At 38.4% G+C, this 26802-nt stretch overlaps 1 protein-coding gene across 1 annotated transcript in view; it reads left to right on the top strand.

Moving 5' to 3' along the window:
- The window catches only part of CSTPP1 (centriolar satellite-associated tubulin polyglutamylase complex regulator 1), a 79729-nt gene that overhangs the window by 16531 nt on the left and 36396 nt on the right, over positions 1-26802 (top strand). Inside the window, exon 3 of the mRNA XM_066553062.1 lies at positions 8318-8448. Within this exon, the coding sequence (XP_066409159.1) occupies positions 8318-8448 (131 nt within the window). The remainder of the gene's footprint in view (positions 1-8317; positions 8449-26802) is intronic.

The raw sequence follows: 26802 nt of genomic DNA, 5'->3' as shown, positions 1-26802 counted from the left end.
TCTCTGTGGTACTAACTCACATGGTTTAGTTCTTGTTTTAATGAAGCACTTTGGCATGGGTCTAGGCTACTTCATGTATATAGGAGATCAGTTTTAGAGTTCTTGGCTTATATCTGTCTAAACCTATAAGGCTTCCTATTAAATTGGAATCAAGTAGTGTAAGTTTAAGGAACACTTTTTTCTTCCCAGAAATACCTTTAAAGAAAGATTGATGAGAATTGAAGTTGGGGTTTGGTTTTCTGTTGTTGGTTTGGGGGTTTTTTCCAGTTTTGTGTTGTTGGAAGGACTTTTGTGTTTGTTCTTAGGCTGTAAAATGTTGAGGCATCACAGAAAACCTTGAGGTACATTTCTCATTGCTGTGCTAAGAGTATGTGTTCCCTAATATATGTGTTCCCTTGCGGACAAGACCAACAGATGGAAATTTTTTCCTAAATTAGTTATGCCAAACTGTAAAAATCAGCGAATGTTTGCAGCAATGGGAGCTGATAAGATCCCATAATAGGATCCTTATCCTTTACAGGATAAAATCCCCTTAACTATGGCTGCATCTCCATTAATATTAAACACCAAAAGTCTTGTAAGCCTGAAAAATGCATTTTTGCAATGTGGTTTATCTTTCTTTTCTGTAAAAACAGCACAAAACAATAGCAAGAAAAGCAAAAAGTCTAGTTTCTTGAAATCTGCATGTCTTCAGAGAACCTGAGATTTTCTGTGCAGTGCTATGTTGAAACCATACAGATCCCAGAATACATTAGCTTTAGTGAGTTGCAATAACCATGTCCTGCAAATTTAATATTATTGTGTATCTTCAAGTGAATTAAACAAACTGTAGCTGCTCAACACTGTAGCCAAGAACTTCTAGTGAGCACAAAGTGGTTTAGCTAAGCAATCTCCAAATGCAGAGTTAGCATTAATGTCAAATGATGTAACTTCATCTATATTAGGGAATTTTGGCAAGGTTCATTTGTTGCCATGATGAAAATATTGGAAGCTGCTTAGTCTTTGATGTGCTATAGTTCTTGCCAAGGCAACTGAATTGGATGACAGAGTACCAGTTGTAAATTTCTTCCTCTGAAATTCTCCAGTCAAAGGAAGGCTGAAATGAGCAAATACGGAATCTGTTTGCATGGCACCAGTATCAAATCTCTTTGGAACAGGTATTCAGTTATATTTCAGTATTTTGTGTGTCATCACAGCCATAACATGATTGGGCTGCTACCTTTTAAAATAACTAAAAGTCTAGTTTATTAAACATGGAACTGTCTTACAATAGGAGAATTCATGCAGAATGGAGCAAGCAGGCCCTTACTTTTATATATGCTTTGGCCTCAACTTTCTGCAAAGTCAATTTGCTTTTACATGACATTTTACTTTGATCTCAAGAGTTCAAGATGGGTGCAGTTCCTCAATAATTTTCAAATCCATACTCCTCCTTTGGTGGACATTTATGCTTTGGTATCAAATTCCATCTCCAGCCGATGTCAATTCCATAGCTACTTTCTGAAGTGTTAGATAAGAGGAAATCAGGGTACTACCTTGTGTGGCTTGTGTTTTTAATAGTGTTTTTCATCTTTGTGCCATCCTGTCACCCTTGCCACAGGTTCACGGTATGGTTTCTGTGGCATCTTAAATCTAGTGAATTAATTCCACAACATGACAGGGAGGACAGAAATACTTATTGGTTAATAAAGGAAGCCAAAGAATAGAGATCATGGTGTATGATAATGAAGCTAACAGAGGACTTGCAGCTCCCATACCCTCAGAATATAGAGAGTTATAGAGCAGTTCAGAAGGAATTTTCTTCTTGCCCCAAAATGTCAAGTTGAACTACTTTGAACAAATACTTAATAGATTAGCTGGAGAGTTATCAGTTTTCCTTGTGTAGTTATAATTTTGGATTGGTTTATTATTTATGTATTTAGTTTAGGTTTGGGCAGAAAAAACCAGGTTTTTTTGAGGGAAGCTGGGTAGCAACTTGCAGTCTTCTCCATAAAAGCTAATTATAATGGTGTTCATGCAGCTATTCCTGTGGTATGCAACTTACACAGTTTCCTACTGTAAAAAATAAATCTCTGTTTATACCAGCAAGACTTCTCCAGACTCCCTGTAACACCATGTAGTCTGAAATTGCACCTGATCAGACTGAAAGAGCTGGTCATGGGTGATTGATGCTTATCTGTGAAGGCTTCTTTACTTTTCCCTTAAGCACCTTGGAGGGCTTCTGCAGGGCTATTTATGGTCTTTCATTATATGCCCTTTCCCGTCTTCCTGAATACTAGGCTTCCCAGCTCATAATTCTAAGAAGAAGCTTTATTTCACAGTAGAAAGGGGCCCCAATATGTGGCCTATTATATCCATATCAGCTTGCTTACCCTTTTCAAACAGCTATTGTGTTTTAATAGGGCCCTGCCTGGCAGGGGGAGTCCTTAATTCCTGCCATGTAAGAATGGTCAGCTTGAGTTACAGCAAACTGCAGGATGCTGCTCTGATCAAAAGGCCTCTGTTTTTAAAGACTCCCACGTCCCCACCCCTCCCCATTTGCCTTTTAATTTTTTTTTTTTAAATCCTGGGCTACTAATTCAACACAGTATGGTCATTTTAGCTTGGGATTTGCAAGGCTTGAGGTGTTAAATTACTGACCTAGCATATGAAAAATTAAGGGATAGGGACTCTAAAAAAGATAAAGGCTTTCTGGGTAATAACAAGCAAGCGCAGCAACTCCTTTAATCCTTTCCTTCTCCAGAATCTGTATACTGGTCTCAGAGGGTTTGATTTGCTACAAAGCAACCTAAGAAAGCTTGTTCACTGCCTACTCTGAGCTGTGTCACAGGTGCTGTGGTTCATTTCCTTCATCCCAGTACATGGGATAATCTTTGTACCACCTGCATTAAGTCTGCCATGAATACAGAGATTCCTAGCCTATATTAAGAAGTCTGAAAACACATAATTAAAATTTGTCGCTCCTTTCCCTCTTTCTACACCCTTCAGCTGAAGTAATCTTGAGTGCATGAGACAGGAAGGATCTCAAAAGATCCAGTCTCTGTGTTTGCAGTCTTATATCACCCAATCTTACCAAAAGTTTTTAATGTTAATGATTTCCTATCTGCCTAGTTGTTAAAAAACCTGATTATTTTCCCTTAAAGCCAGTCATCAGGAATAACTTAAAGCATCTGTTTTGTCTTAACACATTTCCAAGGAAATGTCTAAAAAGCACTGCTAATTTCGTTAGAGGGAGATGATGGTTTCCTTGAGGTTGACCTCAGTGTCCCAAGTTCTAAGATGTGTGGAATTTAAAAAAGCACTTGAAACAATGGCTTTGAATTGAGGAATGCTCATAGTCCTACACTACTTTCCAAGGGGGATAGCTAAAAAAGCAGTCCAGTGATTCATCTGAATATTGCAAATATTGTAGTACTCTTAACCCAAGAGGTGAAGAATAAAATCATCTTAAATTACATTCATACAGCAATAATCTAATCACTACAATGGTGATTTTATTTTTTTTTTTACCCAGTTATGCCTCCAGTTTTAAGTGTTCCCTTTCAGGGTTCCTTCTAGGCAAGGTAAACCTCACTTTACTATCTCAGAACATAGCCTTGGGCTAAGTGCAGTTGGTTATTTGGGGATGCGTTATTGTTGTGGATGAGTTATTTAACAATAGAAATTGCCTGTTTTGTAAAGCCTTTTGTATTTCAGTATTTTCTATTGCTAGAGCTAGTTATTTGTTACCCATTGTAGCATAGTCTCTAATCCTAATACTCCTGGTTATCCCTACTTACTGTGCTTTAGTTCACACAGTGAAACAGTCTTGGAGCTCTGGGTTCCTTTCAGATGGGGCTCAACTGGAAGATGTGTTCCTTCTGCAAATGAGCATTCAGTTAATGGGACTAGATTGAAGTAGTCCAGGGCATGTGTCAAGAAAAACAAATCCTGGGATGCCCATGATGTTGACATCAAATCCTCTGCACTGTTTTTCTCTACAGACCTTTCAGTCAGTCTAAACATAGCCTCTGACAGCAACTTTGCATTTGAGACTACCTTATTTTTGCTTGAGACACTCAACTCTGTTTTAATGACTTAGACACTTGTGTAGCTGGCAAGAGAAGGGTGTGTGTGGGGGTGTGTGTGTAAGTGGTTTATGCTCAAGAAGCCTTCAAAATTTTTTCTTCATCATACTCTTGATAGAAGGTGCGAGCAGTAATGCTGTCAATTAAGGAAATATGGTCATTGTTCCTTGTTTTCCATTTGGTAGAGGAGGGGTCCTGTGAACTTGTTCAGCTCTTTGCATGGTAACCAAAGGTGGCACCTGCTAGGGGAACAGCAGGGTCCTGGCAAGCTCTTCCATCCTTCTTGAGGACTTGGGACTCTGCATTGTGCGTATTTGGCTTTGCCTGAGTTCAGCAGGCAGAGGCTAACTGCTGTAATGGGTTTCAATTGAGATGTTACCATAGCATCCTGGGACTTTTACAATCTATTTAGAAGTCCAAAGGTTTGAAAAGAGTGCTTGAAAGTTTCTGGACTCTGGCAGGTTGCCGAAAAGTAAATGCACAAAAGACAAAGCCTTATGAAAGCTGCTCTGTTTAGAGAAGCAGCACCTGAGTGCTAGGATTCCCAGCACAGCCATTTTTGAGAGCTGGGGCTGTTTTATCACCGTCTCCTCCCAAATCTTTTTTCTTCCCCTCACGTGTATGTGCCATCCCACAAGATTAGCCTGGGTGTGCTGCCGGATGCAGCCCTCTCCGCAGTGGTGGTGGAGGAGACTGTTCTGGGGCTTGGCTGCTCTGGGGCACAGAAAGGAAAGGAGTGAGAAAGCATCCAGAAGCCCCTACTGTAAGAATTTCTTTAGATATCCCCATCAGCTGAGAACCTTGCTTTATTCTTCTCTCGTCTTTCTTCAGGATTTTCTCACAAGTGAATGGAAAAAGCTGTTTTGTTAACAGAGTATCCAGTTGCCTAACAATTCTTGTGTGAAATATGAGTGCTCACAGTAAACTGGTGTTAACTAATGAACATTCAATTCAATTTGTAGCCTTGGTTTCAGCAAGACAAATAAAATCACATCATTAATAACTGTTGTTACTCTTCTAATTTTCCTACTCTATTTACTGGTAGACGACTGAAACAAGCATTAGGTTTGCAATAGGAGGCTTGGAGACTAACACAGTTGTTGAAAGCTTTCTTCTAGAAGGAATCTCTTGCAGATGGCTACGTTTTAAATGCCTGAAAGAGGAAAAAGAGCAATTAACCAGAGAAGTGAAAAATTGTTTTCCCTGCTTCTGGATCCCAAACCCATTTCTAAGTGATTGAGGACAAAGTAAAAACTTGTTGAGGTACCCTGGTTTTTTCCTAAGTCTTTATTCTTCAAATGTGCTGAAAAGCTCTGGCCACTTAACTTTGCTAACAGTATGAGCTGTTCACTGAGAGGAGGATAGATAGAGGGAAGACTGAGCAATCCTAAGGGAAGAATCTCAGCAGCTGTTCAACTTGCTGAGAATGATTGAGCTTAATGGTTAAGTTTGTTCCTTTATTGTTGATACCTTGCTTAAGCCATTCCTCTGACTGCAGCTTATTTAATTTCTGTATTCAAAAGATATTGGGAAAAACATCTGTTTGCATGTATAAAAATCAAGATAAGGTGTTGGTCATATGCCCTACCTACTGTTGGAATACATGTAACAACATAGGGTTGTCATAATTTTTCTTTCTTCTAGAAATGTGTACCTGTAAGATTGCCACATTAATGGTACCTTCATCTCTGGGCAGCTGTTAAAAAAAAAGGTGGCCAAGTTATTTTGGTACTGGCCATCTACCCATGATCTAGGAATTTCAACATATATAGTTTATTCAAAATATATAGTGTTCCTGTCCCTTGTAGTGATCTTGACCCTATCTGAGAATAGATTTGTCATTGGGCTGCTTGGTGGATAGCTCCACCATGGGCTGGTTCCTCTGAGCTGAACTTTTACTATTTATAAAAAGGAATGTAAGTAGTAGGGTGTCTGAAATGTAGCATCTTAACTGGGATAAAATTCTGACTCCCAGGCTTGCAATCTTGAGCTTTTGGGGGAAAATCCTTCCATTGTATAGTTAAACAAAATCCTCCTTTACTCAACTAGCTGGAGGCACTTGGCTGTCAGCACGACCAGGTGTGCTGAAGTTCCAGCATATCCACCCACTCTTTTAACTGAGTAAGCAACAAATGATATCATACCCTTCTGCTTGGTAGGTTTAAAGCCACCCCATGCTGAAAAGTGAGTGACTAGAGTTTTTGCTTATTAGAAATACGGAGTAATATAGTAGGCCTGTCTCCTGTGAATGAATAGTATGTTGGCTTCATGTCTGGACCTTTCCATTACAATTGTGCCAGGATCTGCTTCCAAAATTTGCATGTTCTGTAGATGTTCTGAGCAGCATAATTTGGTGCATTTGATTGTATCATTGTGCCTTCATTTTCTTTCTCTTCCAAAATGTCTCCCTTATGTGTGTTATCTTTCTGAAAGCTGCCTTCTTCTGTTACACCAACTTTCTTCTTTTTCATCTCTATCATTCTTTTCTCCATCAGTCTTTCATCAGTGAAACAATGCAGATCAGAAATGAAAGAAGTCATACAGGCTGTGGTTTGGGATGAGAAGATCTGAAATTCCATTTCCAGCTTTGTCACAGGCATCTTGTGGGACTTTTTGCAAGTTACTTTACCTTACTCTGAACTTGTTCACTCTAAGGCAGTGAGTGACAGCACTTTGTAATGAATACTCTTTGCTTGCAATGATAGTCATGTAATTTTGGCGTATTTTGATCCAGCACATGATTTATTTATTTACTTTAATCTCTTGGGACGATGGTTGTGCTTTACTTCGCATGAATAAGGTTTCATTAATATGAAATACTGTATGTGTCCATGATATTTACAGGAAGAATATTCCTGACTCCAGGATTCAAATGTCATGAGTGTTTCTTAATCATAAGGCGATTGTACTTATTTTATTTACATTTCCTTTTGGGTAGGGGGGCTAGAAACTATGTTCTGTACTACCTTTCAACACATGACAACAGATTCTGTTTGCTCACATATGTTTGAGAACCAGGATATTAAAAATGAGAAATGGTGATTCCTTTTGTAAAAACTGAATGGCTTCTCTCCACACACACACCCACACCCACACCCAGTTGTTACATGACTCAAATTTTGGTCAAGTCTGTGGAATAATTCTTTCAAATGTGAGACCCTTTTCTGTATTATGAAGGATAAAGTGATTTAAAGTCTTTATATTAAAAGAGGTGATTTAAAATTGCAGACTGAGAGTGTTCACACTGACCACCAGATTTTGTCTGTTTCGGAGATGCTACCTATGGAGAGGATCTGCTGTGATGAAAGTAAACTTGAATCTTTTCATTAATTCTCATCTATGAGGGAGAGTTAAGCTGCTGTCCCAAGTGAATGTTTTAATGATCTCTCTGGAGTGTTTCGAAGCTTTGTCCCACTTGCATGATGCCAAGTGAAATGCACAAAATCTATCTTTGAGGCAACCCTGTCATTATACCTTTTGGTATATAATGTTTGTATTTGCATTTCTTTTGTTCTTGTATGTTGAGATTTACCATGCCCAAAGGAGAACCTCTTGCACTTCAGAGAAACCTTTGTAAGACAAATGTTTGCTGTAATAAGTTAGCCTAAAATGCTTACAACTCATATTTTAGAAATTTATACTGAAATACAAAAACATGAGTGTCTAATTGAAGATTCATCATAATGACCAACTACTTTTTTCAAAATGCATTAGTGCAAATGGTTGTTTAGTGGTGTGTCAATCAGCTTTTCATCACAACTGCAGTAAATTTTATACAGTAAATTTTATCCAGTAGTCAATTTTCAGTAACCTAGAAATGATACCTTGAGGCTTCTCTTAAAGAGGATTTTTTTGTGGCTTTAAAGAAAACTGTAATATAAACAGCAGTGAAGTTCAAAGGTACTAAAAGAAAGGGCATCTTCTGGTCAAATAAACAACAGTTACTCTTGGCAAGCCATTTTCCAATGGATTGTTTTCAAATAAGTGGGTCTTGGACACTCTAAAGAATCCTTGCTGGGATTCTTTAGAATCAATTTCACTTTCACAAACCTCTAATTCCTATAATTAAATTTCAATGTGTGGTTTTTGCAAATAGTCTTCTCTCTAGAGAACAGATGGGTATAAACTTTGGAGATTTGGTTTCACAAAATGTAATGGCCAGTGGTTTTCTTGCTGCTGTCCTAGTTGTTCCCAGAATATTCATGTTGGTTCAGCTTTCTAACATTCTTGTTTTGACTTTCTGTCCACAGTTTTAACAGCGTGCGGCAAGGAACACACATCTTGTTCCGTGAGTTCAGCTTTGTCCAAGCCACCCCTCACAACAGAGCCTCTTTTCTTCGGACCTTCTGGAGGTGTTTCCGAACTGTGGGGAAAAATGGAGGCAAGTATTCCAGCATCTGCTGCTGTCCTGTTACCTTGACATGAAAATTGTTAGCCAGGCTATTCATGCACTACAAATACTGACCCTTCATATTGCATTCTAATATCCTAACATTATTAATGGGGAGAGAACATCTCATTTCCCTGTGAAATGGTTAAAAATGGCTCCCAGAATATAGCAGTGTAGAAGCACCTTGTTGCCAGTGCTACTTTTGTAACAGAACAGCGCATCAAGCAACAATGGATCAGAGGGAGGATATTGTGGGCCTGTGCATTGAGATAGATAGGAAAAAAAATGTGCTGGAGGTTAGTGGCTGGGACCCAGAGAGGGTTAGAATATTGGGTGTGGAGAATGAGGGAAGGGGGTGCTGAGATTCTCAGCCAGCTGGGCTCCTGAGTGCTTTCATTAGGAGCCTGCAGGAGGCTGGGTTCAGTGGTGTGGGGCAGTTAACACTGCCACCTGAGCTGTGAGCTGTGCCTGAATAGTCCTGCCATAGCTAGGTGATGCTGCAGAATCCTGATGGCTGTGGAAGAGGAACCACTGACAACTGTGTGACCTCTTCCCCAACCCTATCCACAAGGAAAAAGCTCCAGTGCCAAAACAAATGCTCAGCACTGTGCTATCATGCCTAGCTATTCTTATATTACACTTGGTATATTAGGTATTACAGAACTGGCCAGAGTTCAAAATAAACTCTTGTAACTACATGCAACTAAAATTATGTTTTGTTTTACTTTTTAATTTGGTATTTTAAGCAAATACACTGAAAGTTGCTGTACAAATATGAATGTTGGTGTTTGTTTTTTTTTACTATAATCCTCATTTCTTTCAGGCTATTCAGACTCATTTCTTCTTGCAGGAAAGACTAGAACCATCTCTTAAATATAGATAAAACCTTGCCTTCTGGCTAAGCTTTGCAACACTTCTGCTTTTGATGAACAGAGCTTGCCAGACCATGAATAAAGACTTTTTGACGTGTGCCATCTAGATCTTTGGCAATTAAGCAATCACAGTTAAACATGACAAAATCTGCAGTAAGCTGCTGAAGTAACTGACTATGCTATCTGTAACACCTTCCTCCCACTGAGAGGTACTTTGTTATGTTATAAATAATTTACTTCAGATATTTTAAAGATTTGAGGTAAATTATATGATACTAATTTAACAGTATGCAGTAAGGACATACCTGTTTTGAGATCAGGTCATAACCAGGAAAAAAAAAAAAGTAGATTCCTAGACATATTTCTATGGGGAAGTTAGAGATAACAGTGAAGAAGTCATCCAGCAGAACTGCAGCTGTTTGTGGTAAACCATATTGAAAAATCGAGAAGAAGCTCTCTGATGCAAAGTATCCACTGCAGTACTTTCAGTGCAAGTTTTCATCAGGCTTCATTTATCCAGCACCAACCTCAGCCAGATGAAGGGCACCTGGATTTGTTGAAAAGAATGGACAAGTTTTAGCTTCATAATATCTCCTTTAAATTTTAGTAGTTTTATGTGAGTATGGAAAAGGCCATAGAAGAAAGTACCAAGGTACTTTGAAGAGAAAGGGTAATAAGCACAGGAACAAGAGCTCAGCTGGATGTTGCTAAGCTCTGGTTGTGGCCTAAAAGGAGTTCAGTGTGTATTTTTCTAACTTTGAAGTCCACTAGCTTCACTTTTTAGTCTGGGTAAATATTACATGTTTAGCTGTATATTTATACATCTACATACATTTTCTTTTTACACTAACCAGAGACAGAAATGCATCACTTCGGATAAATTACTGTCAATATTTTCTTCCACTTAGTCCAATTTCTATGGTTCTCTAGTCATAATTATAGACTAGAACCTCAATATTTTTTATTTCAGTTTTACTTGCTATGGAATTTTTTTTTTGCTATACCTGCGTGTAGAGGAACTCATAACATTCATGGCGACTTAAGAATTAAACTCATTTACTGAGAAGCCGAACCTGTGCAATGTGATGGGTGAAATATAGTCATTACCACACTCAGGCATAGAGTAGACCTAGATGTTTTTTCTTAGCTGTGTTTGCATGGGAAACCTGTGCTGAAGCAGACTCCTGGGAGGACCTGTGGACCCACAGAGAGAGGAGCACATGCTGGAGCAGCTTTGCTGGCAGGACTTGTGACTTCATGGGGGACTCAAGCTGGGTCCAGTGCATTCCTGCAGGACTGTGCTCCATGAAAGGGACCTACTCTGAGCAGTTTGTGATGAGTGCAGCCCTTGGGAGGGTATTATGCTGCAGAAGTTTGTGGAGGAGTGTCTGTGGAATGTCATATTGGAGCTGGGGAAGAGAGCAAGGAGATAGAAATGGCAGAGAAAGTGTGTGACAAACTTCCTGGTCTCCCTGTGTCACTTTGGGGAGGGAATGTAGTAAAGAAATCAGGAGTGAGGTTGAGCCCAGAAGGAAGAGAGGGCTGAGTGGAAAGTTTAAGATTTGGTTTTATTTCTCACTATCCTACTCTGATTTCATTGGTAATAAATTCAATTTCATTTCCCCAATTCGAATCTGTTTTGCCTGTGATAGTACCTGGTCAGTGATCTCTCCCTGTCCTACTCTGCCTTCATGAGCATTTAATTATATTTTCTCTTGGTTGTCCAGTTGAGGGGGGGAGAGTGACAGAACAGCTTTGGTGGGCACCTGGTCAGGGTCAAACCACCATAAGGAGGTAAGTAAGTTATGCAGTCCTCGTAAGAAATTCTTCTTATGGTTATATACTATGCAACAGAGCATAGGACAAACAACCTGCTGTTTCTGAAATTAGTAGCAATATAGCTTGGGCTAACATAGGAATGTTGCTTTTGAGACCTGACCTAGAATTTCTGCACTCAATGCCCTGTGTGAGGTGTATGAAGTGTTATTTATCAAACGGCCGCTTTATGTCAATGGAATTTCTGTGTGCAGAAAAGGATGAAAATATACCCTTTGTTTTCTACAGCATGATTCTTATCTGTCCCAGTTTTCTCTCTGGGTTTGTTTCTCAGCAGGGATTGCTCCATTCTTTGTCATTGATTTATGTCTCTGAAGAACTATGAAAACATCTTTTGTCTTCCTTTGTCAGAAGTAGTACATTCACTAACTTCCATGTCTTCTAAGTTGTTCTTGGTTTTATTTATTCCTTTATCGTAAAAGTGTTTACTGCTGTTTCCCCCTCTCTCAGTTACTTTACATTTCATTCCAGATTTGAATTTCATGTTTTAGGAGTGGGTGGTGGCTTTTTCTTAATTTTCTCCATCTGTGGAGGGTATCTCTGATAACCGACATAAATACCAACCCTATGAGGATGTAAGTCCACCTAATAAATAACTTACATCAAAGCTTGTACCCTGGCTGGAGGGAAGCAAGAGAGAATATTAAAGATGTAAGATGATGGAGTTTTGTGAGCTTATACAAACTCACAAAACCCCCATATTTTCACTTCTGAGTGTGTAATTGTGATTTTAGAAAAGTAGACAATATTGCACAAATAAATTAAGTGATTGCTTAATCTGGCTGGTAGCTGTTCCTCCTTGATGCAGGGAAATTTACTCCTTTGTCTGTCAGTCTTGACCATGGCTTGACTTGGAATGTGCATGTCATTCACCCAAGCAGATGCGCCTAGCCATGAGTTCTCAAATGTCCAATAATAGAGAAATCTGTCTGAACACAAGCAGTGCTTAAATGTAACAATCTGTGTGGGTGCAGAACCACGTATACAGTAACTGAAATGCACTAACATTACTGTTTCTCTTGGGAAATTGCTGTAGATGTTACTTTTCTACTTAATTCCTTATCCTTTTGAATTACTGGGAAATAGCTCTTCATGGAGAAATATAGCATATTTTATGTTATTTTTGTTATGTTAGCTCTGTTACTTGATAGGTTGGGGTTACCTTGACTTTTTAAAGTCCTTTTGTTTGGAGGCTACATTTATTTTTATTTTTGTCTCTGATTAGTAAGGGTAATTTACTAGCTTCAATAAATGTGATGGTTACACTTCAAAAAATAAAGAAAAATTTGTTGGTTAGGGGGATTGTTTGTTTGTTTGTTTGTTTTTTCTTAAGAGGATTTCTTTTTGGTGATATGCTGGATCCATTTTACAGGATTTTCCAGTGGGTTTAGAAGCTTAGTAAGATGCAGAGTTTTATTTTCAAGTATGCATAAGCATATCTGGGATTCCATGCATTGGGAATGTGATACCAAGACTAGAAGGAAACAGATGAATGTGATCCAGTAACAAGAAACTGAGGTTTCCTGGTGAAAAATACATCACAGAATTTCTTGTGATAGAATCATAGAATATCCTGAGTTGGAAGGGACCCATCATGATCATTGAATCCAGTTCCTGGCCCTGCACAGGACAACCCCAAGAATGACACCATGTGCCTGAAAGCATTTTTCAGATGCTTCTTGAACAGAAGCCTCTTGCTTCTGTCAGACTGTTGCTCTTACCGCTTCCCTGGGGAGCCTGTTCCAGTGCCCAACCACCCTTTGGGTGAAGAACCCTTTTCCTAACATCCAGCCTAAGTCTCCTCTGACTCAGTTGCATGTCTTCCTCATGTCTTCCTCGAGTCTTGTCCCTGGTCACAAGAGAGAAGAGATCAGTGCTCGCCCCTCTCCTTCCCCTTGTGAGGATGGTGAAGACTACAATGATGTTTCTTCCCCCCAGTGTCCTCTCTAGGCTGAACAGAGCAAGTGATCTCAGCCCTTTCTCATATGACTTTCCCTCCAAACCCTTCACCATCGTTGTAGCCCTTCTTTGAACAATCTATAGTAGTTTAATGCCTTTCTTATATTGTGGCACCCAAAACTGCCCCCAGCACTCGAGCTGAGGCTGCCTCAGTGCAGAGCAAAGTGGGACAATGCCTTCCCTTGCCCAGCTGGTGCTGCTGGGCCTGATGCTCCCCTGGACAGGGTTGGCGTTCCTGTCTGCCAGGGCACTGCTGACTCATAATCCACTCTCTGTCAACCAGGACCCCTATGTCCCTTTCCTGTGGCACTGCCCTCCAGCCTCTTGTTCCCCAGTCTGTCCACATATCCAGGGTTGCCTCATCCCAGGTGCAGAATCCAGTGCTTGCCCTTGTTAAATTTCAGATGGTTGGTGAATGCCCAGACCTCTAATTTGTTGGGGTCTCTCTGCAGGGCCTTTCTGCCCTTGAGAAAAGGGATTTGCCCAGTTTAGTGTCATTGACAAACTTACTTAGTATTCCTTTGAGTCCCACATCTCGGTAATTTATGAAGATGTTGAGAACTGGGCATAGGATGAAGCCCTGTGGAACTCCACTAGTGAGAGGTCACCAGTGAGTCTGTTACCCCATTCACTATAACCCTTTGTGCCCTCCTTTAACTTGTACCAATAATACACAACACTCACAGAGGTGGTTAGAGGACAGTTTGTGTTTGTTGAAGCATAATGATCAGTTAGCAACAGATTTCTCCCAGAGGAAGGCAGAATGGCCAGAAGTCTTGTTTTCCCTCTGCTTGTGCTTAAATTGACCTCTTGGAATCTATCTGACCTGCTCTTTTGAATTGTCTGTTCCTCAGGACTCTTTAATTAAAACTGTGCTTTCTCAGTTTAAACGGCCCCTGCAGAGTTCTGCTGTGAAGCCTCATAAGGTCAACATATGCCTCTCCCAACCCCCATGGCTTTCATGTCTTGTTGGTTCTCTGTTTTTAATTAAAAAGAAAGATTTTTCCTTAAATGCTTTCCAGCCAATTAGAGAAATTTTGCACTGAGAAACTTGTTCCAGGCCTGATGTACTGAGAAGTGAACAGAAAGCTCAGTCAGAACCATTGGCACTTCTTTTCTAGAGCCCCAGCTTTCTTTGGTGCTTTTCAACAGCTTTTCTCTTTTTTCTTTCTTTGCACCTCCCCCGCCTCCCAATTTAGAACTGCTTCCAGCAAAAATAGCTGTTGTTTGATACCTTAGATTTAGCACTGAAATGTAAAACTGCTGCAGAAAGTATGTTAGACTATATTGCCTGAGAATCCTTTTTGCAGACGCTTGCCTCCCCTTCAGACAAAAGGTACATTTACTGTTCATATTGAAATAAAATCTTATAAAATGACCAGGTTTCTTTCACATTCATCACATGGTGTGATGGCTACCTCTTTGCTTCTGCACACTTGAATTAGGAAATTGGAAGCCTAGCTGTCTCTGGAGCTTGTGGAAAGGGAGGTTGACCACAACCAAGCACACAAGCTATGTCATGAAATGAGAAGAGTGGTAAGCCTCTATGACTAATTCTACTTCAGTTTGCCAGGAAGGCTAGATTCCTTACAAACATTAAAGAAATGTCTTATCTATATTATTCATGTAACTTTGAGATGGAAAAGAGCTAAATGGACCACTGTTCTCCCACCTCAGTTTTGAAATATGCTATTTTAATGCATTTCTGCTGACAAGATTACTTTCCTGAGGTTACAAAATCCCTTCCTTTGCTAGTGTCATTCTAATGCTTCCATATGTTATTCTTTATATTAAATTGCTCTGCCTTTTTTTTACTCCCACCTTTGTAAGCTTTTAGACTATCTTCATTTTTAGCTTAGCCAATCTCTGCTAAGTGAAATGTTTAGAACAATACGGCGATGCTCACAGTAAATATCAGAATCTTTTTTCCTTTCCTTTTTGTTACTAAAACTAAATCAGATTTTTATACCATGTTATTGTAGGAAATCTTTTATGAATCAGTGAAGTCTCACAGCATGTCCCAAAGATAAGTTAGCTGTGTTTTTTGGAAATTCATTCTGCAGTGAAATAGCCTTGGCTGAAATGATTGATTTCTAACTTTACTCATGTCATAGTTCCTTCGTGCTACGGTTACAGCTGTTGCTATTTATGATTTATCAATGTAACTCTGCCTCATGACCCTGGAGTATCATGAAAAAGGATTTCTGTCGCTGGGGAGAAATAGGTGGAAGATTACATTTTAGAGATGGTGAGATATATCTACAAGGCATTGTAGGTTAAAACGTCTGCATTACATAGATCTATGTCCATTGCATTGCAGTAATCATTTGTAGAAGTGGGTCAGTGATGGAGTCTTCAGCTAGTCTCTCCCTGAATTCAGTTCATGCCATTCTGTCAAGGCAGTTTGTGAAATTAAATGTAGTACACTGAAAATCCTTCTTGTCTAATCTGGTTTGGGTTTATTTTTCGCCCCAGTATTATATTTCCTTTTCAGCTGTCTCTGAGCATACACCAGCTCTTCTTAATATTCAAATGCTTTTTTTCAATTTAATATTCCAGATGTGTATCTCTATAGATTGTTTTTTAAACCAGTAAATGTTTCTGTTTGTTTTCTAATGTTTTCTGGCTATTTTGTGTCTTTTGACACTTCTTCACTGGTTGTGTCATTGGCAAATTAAATTAATATGTTCTTTACTTTTTGTCCCAGTTGAGCAAAACATTTAAATAAGCAGTGATCATTGTTGCATTCTGCTAAGCAATTATCCAAAATTCAACTGGTAATTATTATTACTATTTGCTTTGCAGTCTTCTGGCAAGTTTCCCATCCCTATGACAGCATTCCTATTCAAACCAACTGAAATAGATTTTTTTAATTAAGACTTTTTTAGGTTCCAATGTAGTCTTGAAGAGTTAGTATTACAAATTGTGGGGAAGTTCCCTGAAACAAAACTGGTTCTAGATTGTTTGACCTGGCCTGGGATTCTGAATGCTCCATGTTTCTTATATTAAATAAACTTGGTCTGCCTCTTCTGTCACTTGTGACATGTCTTGAAAGATGATCTACACATTTCATATGCATAAGCGATCATCTAATAGAATGTCTATGAAGCCTTAGTTTCATTAATTAGTATGTTTTATGGTATTTTCTGATCTACTCTTCAGCAGCAGAGATGCTGAAAGGGAGAGGTAGAGAAAGTAGGTGAAAATCTTGTTTTGTCTCAATTCCTTATACTGTGACTTTCTGCAAAGAGGTTTTATGAGAAGGGTCTCCGTGAAGCCCACATGTGCTTTCAGCACAATGTTGGCTCTTAGTCTGCTCTGAGAGGTGAAAGTACCTAAACTGAGGAATGCATTATCTTCATCCCTTCTCTGTAAGCCCTAAAGCATACTTCTGCCCATGCTGTTGGCTTCAAGTGCGTGTCTGTGCTGTGTAATGCAATGTTTACATAGACAACTAAGCTTGGGGTTTGTGTTTCCATATGGTACAATTCAGCACTATCTCAAAATACTAGCTTGGGACCTGGATGTTGCAGAGCTATATTGCTCTGACAGCAGCCTGAGCCTAGTTGATCTGTCTCAGCAGATCAGTGGACATAAGGGGAGTGTTGTGATAGTGTGTCTGCGCTCATTTCTGTGGAATAAACTCTAGCATCTCTGTGTTGAGCTGCTGCGAGCACTGTAGCTGCAATCTGAGGAAGAAGACTGTGGATGGGGAATGTGTATTCAGCATGAACAGAAGAGTAAGGACTCTCCTTCACACATGTAATTAAGTCTTTGACATAGCCTTGGTACTAGGAGTTATCATTTTAACTGGAGAAATAAGTATGTTTTTGTCTAGCTGCACAAAAAATCTCTGAACAAATAATTTTTGTCATTTATCATCCCAGATTCTTCTTCAGCTTTTCTCTTTCATGGTCTTATTATTAATCGTTTCCATCACTACACATTCACTTCCTAGCTTTCCTAAATTAACTCAGCGGATTTATATAGTGTGCTCCTGATTCTACAATATGTATCTCATTCATTGGATTCAGACCTGACGTATATCTAGAAGTTTTTTTCTGTTTGTTCATTAGGAATTTGCACAACTACAATTTCTGGCCCCCTGTTCTTCCATTTAATCTATTAGTTATAATCACAAAAGCTTTATATTCAGTTCTTGTGATAAAATAAGCTTGAGAATGCCATTAATTTCTTTTGAGGTATTGATTTTCCCCTGTGTTGTTAAAAAGACTGACTGAACTTCTGTTTCTATAACTATATTACTGAACTCTTCCAGTAAGCCTTTTCTTGTTAGGCAAGATAATTTGATCCTAGAAACTTTAAACATATCAAGAAGTCCCTACTTTACAATTTATTTTGAGGCCTTGGTTCCATTCAGTATGTCCATGTTTGACTAAAGTGTAATGTTGAATTAAGTACAGAAATTCTTGGATCCTTTTAAAGTTGCCTTACCTCAGTCAACATCTTGAAGTCTGGTTTAAATCAGTATGATCAGGTATAAAGTTGTTGTATATGATGCAAAGGATTGTTGGCTTACTCTTTGTTATGCCTATTTCAAGGATCCTAGATGAGTATCAGTAGAAGTGATCTGCATGCATGATTAGTACTTTGATATGCTACTACTGTGAAATGGGGATAAGGTATTACTATGGAAAACCTGTAATCTGCAAATGAGTTATGAAATGTAGTCAGTAATATTTATAAGTTAAGCTTGATCCATTCTGAATTTGTCACAGGACATGACTGTGGTAATGTACAGTCTGTGATACCTTCCTTCATAAGCTGATCTGAGGGTGATTTGCACTCTGTGATCCTACTAAGCATGAATCTCATAACGTCTGTTGGAAAAATGGAGCTTTCTTTATCTTGGATTAAGAGATACTTAAATATCCATCACTTCTTGACCCCTTTTTCTCTTAGAGCATATCCCATAGGATTCTTCCAAAGAGGTCTTTGCAGTCATTAAAGTATTCTGTGGTCCTTCTAATTGCCAGGTAGATACATTCCTGAAACTTTTATAAAATGGTTTTTCAGGTATAAAGAAAAACACCTTAGAAATGCTTCAGGCACAGGAAAAGCTTACACAGAAGTTCACACTTTTCTAGACTGCAATGTCAGTTAGCCAAACCCCAAAAATCCATAGGATAAAAGCTTTGCTAATTCTGGTGCTCACATAGATACTTGTCAAATCCTGTCTTCTCTGAGGTTTTCCTGCATTAAGATTCAGACCCAGAAATAGTTAAAATTTATATCAGCTAATTTAATGAATTTGTACAGATTCTCCAGTAGAACTTGGGTAATATTTGTAATGCAGTAACCTGGTGTTTCTCAGTAGAAGAAGCCATAGCATCAAGGGGGGCTGCAGAGTACATGACGTACACAATAAACCTAAAGGAAGCTAAACATTTGAGAAGAATTTTTTTTTCTCTTTGGAAAAGCAAGTGTGTGAGATTCCAAAGTGTTACTAGTGTTCATTTTCATAGAGGGTAGGGAGAGATGGCAGAAAAGGCAATATTGTCCTGAATAGAATTTTAACTCTTCCCCTTTAGTTCCTTTGTGTTGTAGGACAAACTCGTTGAGAACTATCTTCATCCCTTTGTCTAGTCAGCTCTTTACCTGTCCATTTTTTTATTATTTATCTCTGTTTTGATCATCTGTTTGTAGAATATTTGTTTCCTTCCAGCTATGGTATCTGCTTATCTGTTACCACTTTTCTCTCTACTCTTTCTGCTGGAGTTAAGGTATTACATATTCCAAGTGCTCATCTAGTCTTCATTCAAATTGCCCTTACATAATTCCCAGAATAGCTTAAACATTTTCTGAAAAGAAGTCAAGCTGTCAGTTCTTTTTGCATGAGTTATCTTTGCATCACTATCTGATATCAGAAACAAAGGTTTTTCTTCATTTCTTCTTTCTCATCCCCATTCCCCATGCTGCTGTTAGGTATTTCTTCATTCTGCTGGCAGAGGCAGGATAGGTGTGCTGCGAAAAGTTACAATGCAAATACTAGTTAACATGATTAGGATAACCAGCAGTTAATATTGCAGCTTATTCCTGAAAGAATTTATTTTTTTCTGTCTACTTTGATTGGAAACTTTTCTTATCAAACCCTTGAAATGACTGAGCAAGTGTAATTGTCCTTAAGGTGCTGAGAATTGTCCTTAAAGCTGAGAAGTGTTTCATGGCTTTCTTCTGTGATGGACAGGACCTCAAATGTGATGTCTTAATTTCAGAATGATGATTATTGATAAAACTTTTCTGTGCCTACTCTCTAAGGATCTCCAGGTATTTTTCAGACATTAAGGATTGAAGCTTCCCAAAATTTTTGACAATATTATTTTCATTTAACAGTTCCAGAAAGTGAGACAGGGAAATGAAGTAATTAACTGAAGTTCCCATAGTCAGAGTTCAAGATGTTTTGCCTTTTGATATATTACTCCAATTTTATATACTAAAGTTATGTTTTTTACAGATACAGGATTGCTTTACTGTGAAATAAGTAGGAGAACACACATATGTTAGTATGAAGCAACATTGTCTACATAAATTGTAAGAATCTGTTTTGGTTTTTTTTTAAATGTTTTGAGTGTACTCGTCTTACTCAGAATGGTGGATCACTGTGCATGAGCTGTGTGGGATGATGCAGGATGTATTTGTAGTTGTTTTCAAGTTTGATATTACAGCCCCCTTTGCTACATGCTTTTCTCAACAGAGTCTTTAGAGCAAGATAGAAATCAGTTGAATTAACATATGTCATCAAGTTCATCATCTCTGCTGTAGAACCACATGCTCAGTATTATTCTCCTGACAATTCTTTGCTCTTCAGGAGGGGAAGGTTATTTCTTGTGTGTGCAATACCTGTCTGAAAGTGTGTACCCTGTCTGAAAGTGTCTTGGCTCATAAGCAGTCTGGTGCTTAGCTGGTAACTGTATCACTTAGAAAGCCAGTCTTGGTGTACAGAGAAGTTGCTGGCTTCTAAAATAAAATTGGCAAGAGATTATCCCTTTATCCCTTTTGAAGATGCTCAAAATAGAAACTACTTTATATGCTGAAGTATATTCTTTATTCATCTTCTCTTATTGTAAATTCAGACTCTTTTCATTTTATACAGAGGTTGCAGTCTTTTGTTGTTTTTGCTTAGCTTCAAAGTACTAGCTAGTAGAGTCTTGTTCAAGCATGTTGTTCTTCAAGGGACCGACCACCTTATAGAATAGCAGACAGTTCTTTCACGTTAGGTCCAGTCTACTAGGCAAGTTGCATACAATGTCTAGTGAAAGATTTCTTAAACATATCTGTTCTGTGAAGGGCCATCTTCTGAGTTCTTTCATTTAAAGAGTAAAACAACGAAGCTTAGAACCTGATCTGGCTATGTCATGTCTTGCTATTTTTCTGGAAAAATAGGCTTAAAAGCTGAACTCTGGGTCTCAAACCCAGCAAAGTGGGATTTTGGCATTTGCTCTCAAGAGGCTGCTCCATGGGAAAATTGAGTCTGTGCATGGTGTAGCTAATGCCAAAACTAAAGAATACCTGCTGAAGCATGTCCCTTTTTTGCAAGTTGTGTCCATCATCTCTTGTCCTGTGAGTATACAAGTTTGATGCCCAAACTCAAAATCTAATGCACTTCTTTGGTAGTCAGCAGACAACGTCTCATCCATAGGGCAGTTTTGAGTAGTTCAGATGGGCTTCTGGTCACTATCCTTCTCCTGTTTTTTACACTAGGAGTTTAGGTAGAACAGCCTTTTCATTGAGGCTCTAAATTCAGAGCTTGAGGAGAGACAACATAAAAATTAAATTTCACTCTGCATTTCAAACATTTTCTGTTTTCTGGATCAGTACATTAAACCCTTAACAGAATTTGTCTTTCTAATGATGCTGTGTTAATTTATTCTGGCACTCAATATTCTTGAATAAAGAATCATGAGTAAAGTTCATGAATACATTTTAGCAAAGTTTTTTATTCCATGATGCTTTTTGTCCCTTATAAATCTTCCCCAGCTTTTGTATCCAAAGTATCCCATAAGCAAAGCAAAGTGAAATGAATATTGTATTAAATCTTAGTAGACTAGAGGAGTTAAGAAACAGATCAATGGTTGCTGAAATCTAATTAGTAATCTCTTCAAGTATTTCCTTTGAACCCCAGCTAAGATATCTTGCAGAACTAATATTAAAGAAAAAAAGGCTAGTAAAATGTTCATTATCTGTTTCTTGGTAACTAAACATTGCTGTCTTTAGCAGATTGTGTTCGGTTGACCCTAACTGGATGCTAGGTACCCACCAAGGCTGCTTTCTCACTTCCCCTCCTTAGCTGGAGAATTAAGAGAAAAATGTAACTAAAGGCTTGCAGGTCAAGATGAGGAGGGGGGGGAGATCACTCACCAGTTACTGTCATGGGCAAAAATGACACGATTTGTGGAAATTAATTGAATTTATTACCAATTAAATCAAGAGTAGGATAAAGAGAAAACCAGATCTTAAAAACACCTTCCAGCAAGCCCTCCTTTCTTCCTAGGCTCAGCCTCACTCTGGATTTCTGTACCTCCTTGCCCCACCAGTGCTACCAGGGTATTTCTGCTCCAGTGTCTGGAGCACCTCCTGCCCCTCCTTGTGCACTGACCTTTGTGTGAGAGCTGTTTCTCTCACACAGTCTCACTTCTCCCTCCAGCTGCAGCTCTGCAGTTTGGAGTTTTTTATCCCTTCTTAAATATGTTATCCCAGAGGCACTACCACGGTCACTGACCGGCTCAGCCTTGGCCAGTGATGTGCTGCTCTTGGTTCAGGCTGGCATTGGCTCTGTCACACCTGGGGATGAAGCTTCTTAAAACTTCTCACACAAACCCTCCCTGCATCTTTACCCACTACCAAAACCTTGCCACACTAACCCAACACACAGATGCAGCAAATAAACAGGGTTACTTAGGGAAGCAGTTTTTAAAGAAATAATACAGCTAATGAAAGCTTTGTTTGTTATTTCTTTTGTCTTTCTCTGTTAGAAAAATGAATCTGGAGCATCCCTATACACAACAGAGCCTGGAGCTTTGTTTTGCAAGGTCTTACACTGATTTAAAATAAATTAAATTACTTCTTATGTACTTAAAATATTATTTCTGATAATAGGCATGCTTTGGGTGTATGTAAAGGCAATTCCTAGTCAGACAGCTGATACTGAATAGGGGTTTTAACTTTTTTTTCTTGGTGCCAAGTAGAAGATGTCAGTATTTTACTCTGTTCTCTGCTGTCCTTGTTGTACTTAGATTTGCTGGAGCAAATATGGGATAAGCAAGGAAATTCAAACTGGCAACTCCTGAATCCTAATCCTGTTAATCCGTATCTTTGGCAAATCCCTTAATCTCACTGTACCTGCATTTTTCTATTTATAACCTGGAGTTACACCTGTTGGATTGAATTAAGTAATCTTAGGACATACAAGTGCTGGCTGGATCAGTAAAACTGAAAATATTTAGCTATCTATATAGATCAAATTTGACAGAATCACCGCCTTAAGGAACTTTCACTTTATTGCTAGTGATAAACAGCTAATGTTAGACAGATGCATGTAAATTGGTAACTTCTTTCCATTGAAATTATGTAACTCTTTTTTGAATACAAAAAAAGAGTGATTCAAACATTGTAAACATTTGAAATGTAAAAACTTTAACATAAAAAAGCCTTTAATATCAGTCTTCTCTCTGCCCCCCCTCCCCCAGTTCAGACTCAAAATTTTTTCCTGTGGGAATTTTCCTGCCTTTTAACAATTCTTAGGATGATATTAAAATCAATTCTGGAGGAAGGCAGGAAAGGCTTTTTGATAGACAGAACTGGATTTCAACAGTTATATCTATTCATGTGAAAACTAACCAAACCTGCAGAGAGTAAATATGAAAGTGGCAGCTCTGTTTGTTGTGGTTTGGTTGCACAGGATTGTCACACACAATGTACAGAATCACTTTGAAATCTTTCAGACTTGGAACAGTTTCAGAAGAGTGTGAGGTGCACCATTCTTCTTAGCCCAATTGTTAACATTTGCTCCTTTGCCTTTTCTTACTCTCATTGTGTTTGAGCATTTGGTAAATGTTTAATAAAAAACTATGTGTTGGTCAGATACATCCAATATTAATTTGTGGATATTTGTATGTTTCTAACTGGTACAAACTGAACATATAAAAAAAGTAAAAATTCAGATTAGGGAAGTGTCATCATACAAGCAAATCTGTCTTCATTACCTGTTTTTTTTTTTGTGAGCATTTTTTATGTAACGGTGATACAGGTAGAGAAGAATTTTACTTTTTATTCACTTTTATTCACTTATGACTACTCTACAGGGCAGTGACCTCACTGTTATGTCAGTTCTAAACAATGGCTCTAAGGTATTTTTAGAAGAAGCTTTAGTGTTAAGTTAATCTAATATTTTAAGCAGCCTCAAAACGATGGATATTTGCTTGCCAATAAGTTAACTCACCTTAAAAATTTATTTGTCTTTTAAGATCTTTTACAGTTACCATAGCAAAAGGAATTTATGTAACTCCTGAAGTTACACAATAGTGTTCATTTTGAAACTGGAGCATGGTGATAATTGTAGAGAAGCCTGAATCCTTAAGGAGTTAACTGTGTCATCAAACATAGTCCTCACAACCTAGGAATGTGATTGTTCAAGTTATAGCCAGAAGTTATTCCAAAATCTTGTTGTCAGACTATGGTAACTTTTTGAGGAAATACAGGCAAAAATAAATAAATACAGAAAAAATTAATAAAGAATTAAATAGATTGTACCTCTGCAGAAGAGATGATTTAAAGAAAACATCAAGAGAGTTTTCTTCAAAATACTGCAGTTTTCAGTTATTGAGGTATCCAGAAGTGACTTTTCTGTTCTTCAGGAACCTTGTTCAGATAACTTTGAACTTAAAATGATTTCAAGGTAAATGCAGATTTGACAGATATTATTATCCTTGAGGCTTAAAGAAAAAATAGCATTTTGTTTGTCTTCTTTGATGATTTTGAGGAGAAACAAAACCAAGTAAGCAAAAGTGACCACACTGAGAAAGAATTGTTAATGAAAACATCTCACAGAACATACCTTCAATTAAGCCTCTGAGACTCCCATCTGCTGTAATTGGAAGTACAATGCAGAACTTCTTGGGACTTGAATGCAGGCAGAGCAGCATGTAGGCTGCTAATTTTTCTGGACAAGAATGTGTTTTCCCTTTGCTAACTGAGGAATTCTCCAGATATACTCAGTACAGTGTTCTTCTATCCTTTCACTACTTGTACTGCATTTTTTAAAGCTTATTTTTAACTCAGATCACTTTCATAATTAGATTTCTCTGAAATCTTGATGTTGGATTATCTCAGTGGGATGATCTGGGAATCAATTGGGTGACTTTTCACAGAATTCAATTTTGGCTTTAAGTGAACTACTTCAGATTCTACTAGAGTCAATATATTTGAAAATTGTTGCAGAATTTGTTCTCCCATTTCTGCATGTGTAACTATATAATTATTTTCCAGTTACATTAAGGTACAGGTGAGAACATGAAGGGATACTGTATTCTGCCGTTTTAGCCTGGTCTGGATGGTACCTCTACCAAATATCCTTTGGTTGTCTTCTACAGTTTTAGCATGTGACTTCTATGCTTGAGAGCTAGAAAACACCTAGGGACCAACAAACATTGTGATAGTTCAATTGTTTTGTGCATGCACATTGTTGCAGGCTTTAGATTCACTGAATAGACAAATTCTGATAAAACTACTGTATGCAATCCCCTTGCTTCCAAGTAGCATTAAATGATTTGTAAAGGGCTACAAGCACCGTGACAGGAGCTTGCAAGGCAACTAAACAAAGGCAAGTTCCTTCACTGGTTTTGAAGGAGTTTCAAAGTTCCAAAGTATTTTAGATTTTTGCTTGTTGAAAAGTCCCAATTCCACAATGTTTTACCTGAGTCACAAGTGAGTTTGAAGAAACTGCCCAGTAACTACGTTGTCTGTACAGGCTTTGTCTAACATGGAGGTGATGGTGTTGCAATAGAGATGTTTTTAGGGAGTGGGATGAAGCATGATGTATTGCGTTATTTGTTAATGCAGCCATTTTTGATTAGAAGTGCATAAGCAGGTTAGGGCACGGAGGAGCACCTGTTCCCTCACTGAGTATCAAAGTGTTTACCCTTTGTTGATGAAACAGCAGAGTATCTGTGTGTGAGTCTGAAACGTCTGAAAAACTGGCAGCTGGGTTTTCTCCACATAAAATTGCAAGCATTCTTCTCCAATCATACTATCCTCCTGTGCATTCTCTCTCATTTGCTTCAGTCCCTCCCTGAAATCTTCTATCTTGAGGGCAGAGTCTGCCAAAGATGGATTGGCAAGAAAAGCAAATTCTCCCTCTGAAGAGCTGGTGTCATTCATTAGTATGTGAGAAGGGTGATTGTAAATAAACAACAAATTATTTTGTGTTCTGTGTTGTATTAATTCTAGTAATGTATACAAGGACATGCAGCTGACTGGATAAGGTAGAGATGCCATTAGTGTTTAGAAAGAACTTATTCCTGTACCCAGTTAAATGCTTGGGACTTTATCCCAGAAGCCCTATTGTAACAAGAACAACTGACACCATCCTTATCTTAGCATTACCTCTAGTGTCCTTTGTTTTATTCAGTTGATCTTACCAGATGAAAGAGAACCAAGAAAGTACGTGTGTGTCCTGTAGAGTTGTCCAGTATTCAGTTAAGTGTTGTTCTTGGTAATGCATGTTATGATCCCACACTGTATCTTTAATATAAATAAAGGAAATACACAGAACCGTATGTTCCACCCCACAGTGTGAATGGATTGCCCAGGAATACTTGCAAGTTGAAACCTGTTCTTTTAGAAATTGTACATTCATTACTTTAGAAGCAATATATTTTTTCTTTCTTCATAATCATTTTTAAAATGGCTTTAAAACCAAATCACCATGCTTCATGTGGCTATGAAACATTTATAGTTGGTTTATTCTACTTTGCACTGGGAAAAGGCTCAGCCTTTAAGTTATTCTAGTGATTCAGTTTCTTGCGGTAAGAGCTAGACAGGAAAAAGGGACCTATTGTGGTCGTATGCCTAAGATAAATTGGAAACTGAAGATGTTGTCTTCTCAGAATTGAATGCATCTGAGACTTTACTAATGCCTTAATTAAATCTGCAGTACCATGTCAGCATAACCTGATCTAATTGCTGGCTAGTGAGGTACTGCCTTCTTGCATCCTTCTCATGGCAGCTCCAGCACTTGTTCCATCTTGTGCTGATCTGTCTCAGCATGCTAAACTGGCAGCAAACTATTCAGTACTTCTGCTGCTTGAGTTAGTTTTCTCCCAGCACGGCACATTGAAATGTGCCAGTGCAAGGTCACAGAGAGGTGGAATGCCAAGTGTGGTACTCTGCACCCATGGCTGAACTCAAACTGCCAGCAGTTCCTGAGCGCAAAAATCCCGTCATTGTCAAACCTGACCTTAAAATTCAGGCCATATTGCTTTGTATTGATATTTAGCCTAGTCTAATTAGGTAATGTACTGAATATATTAATATTTTGCTTTAAAACCTCCTTTAGAGAGTAATACACTTGTTGCATTTATAGCCAGAAACTGCCATTAGGCTGTGAAGTTTGACCTGTATAGCACATCATTAAACTTCACTTAGTAACACCAGTATTGAG

The sequence above is a fragment of the Molothrus aeneus genome, chromosome 6 (assembly GCF_037042795.1).
Source record: "Molothrus aeneus isolate 106 chromosome 6, BPBGC_Maene_1.0, whole genome shotgun sequence".
Lineage (NCBI taxonomy): Eukaryota > Metazoa > Chordata > Aves > Passeriformes > Icteridae > Molothrus > Molothrus aeneus.
This window is presented reverse-complemented; position numbering and strand designations above follow the sequence as displayed.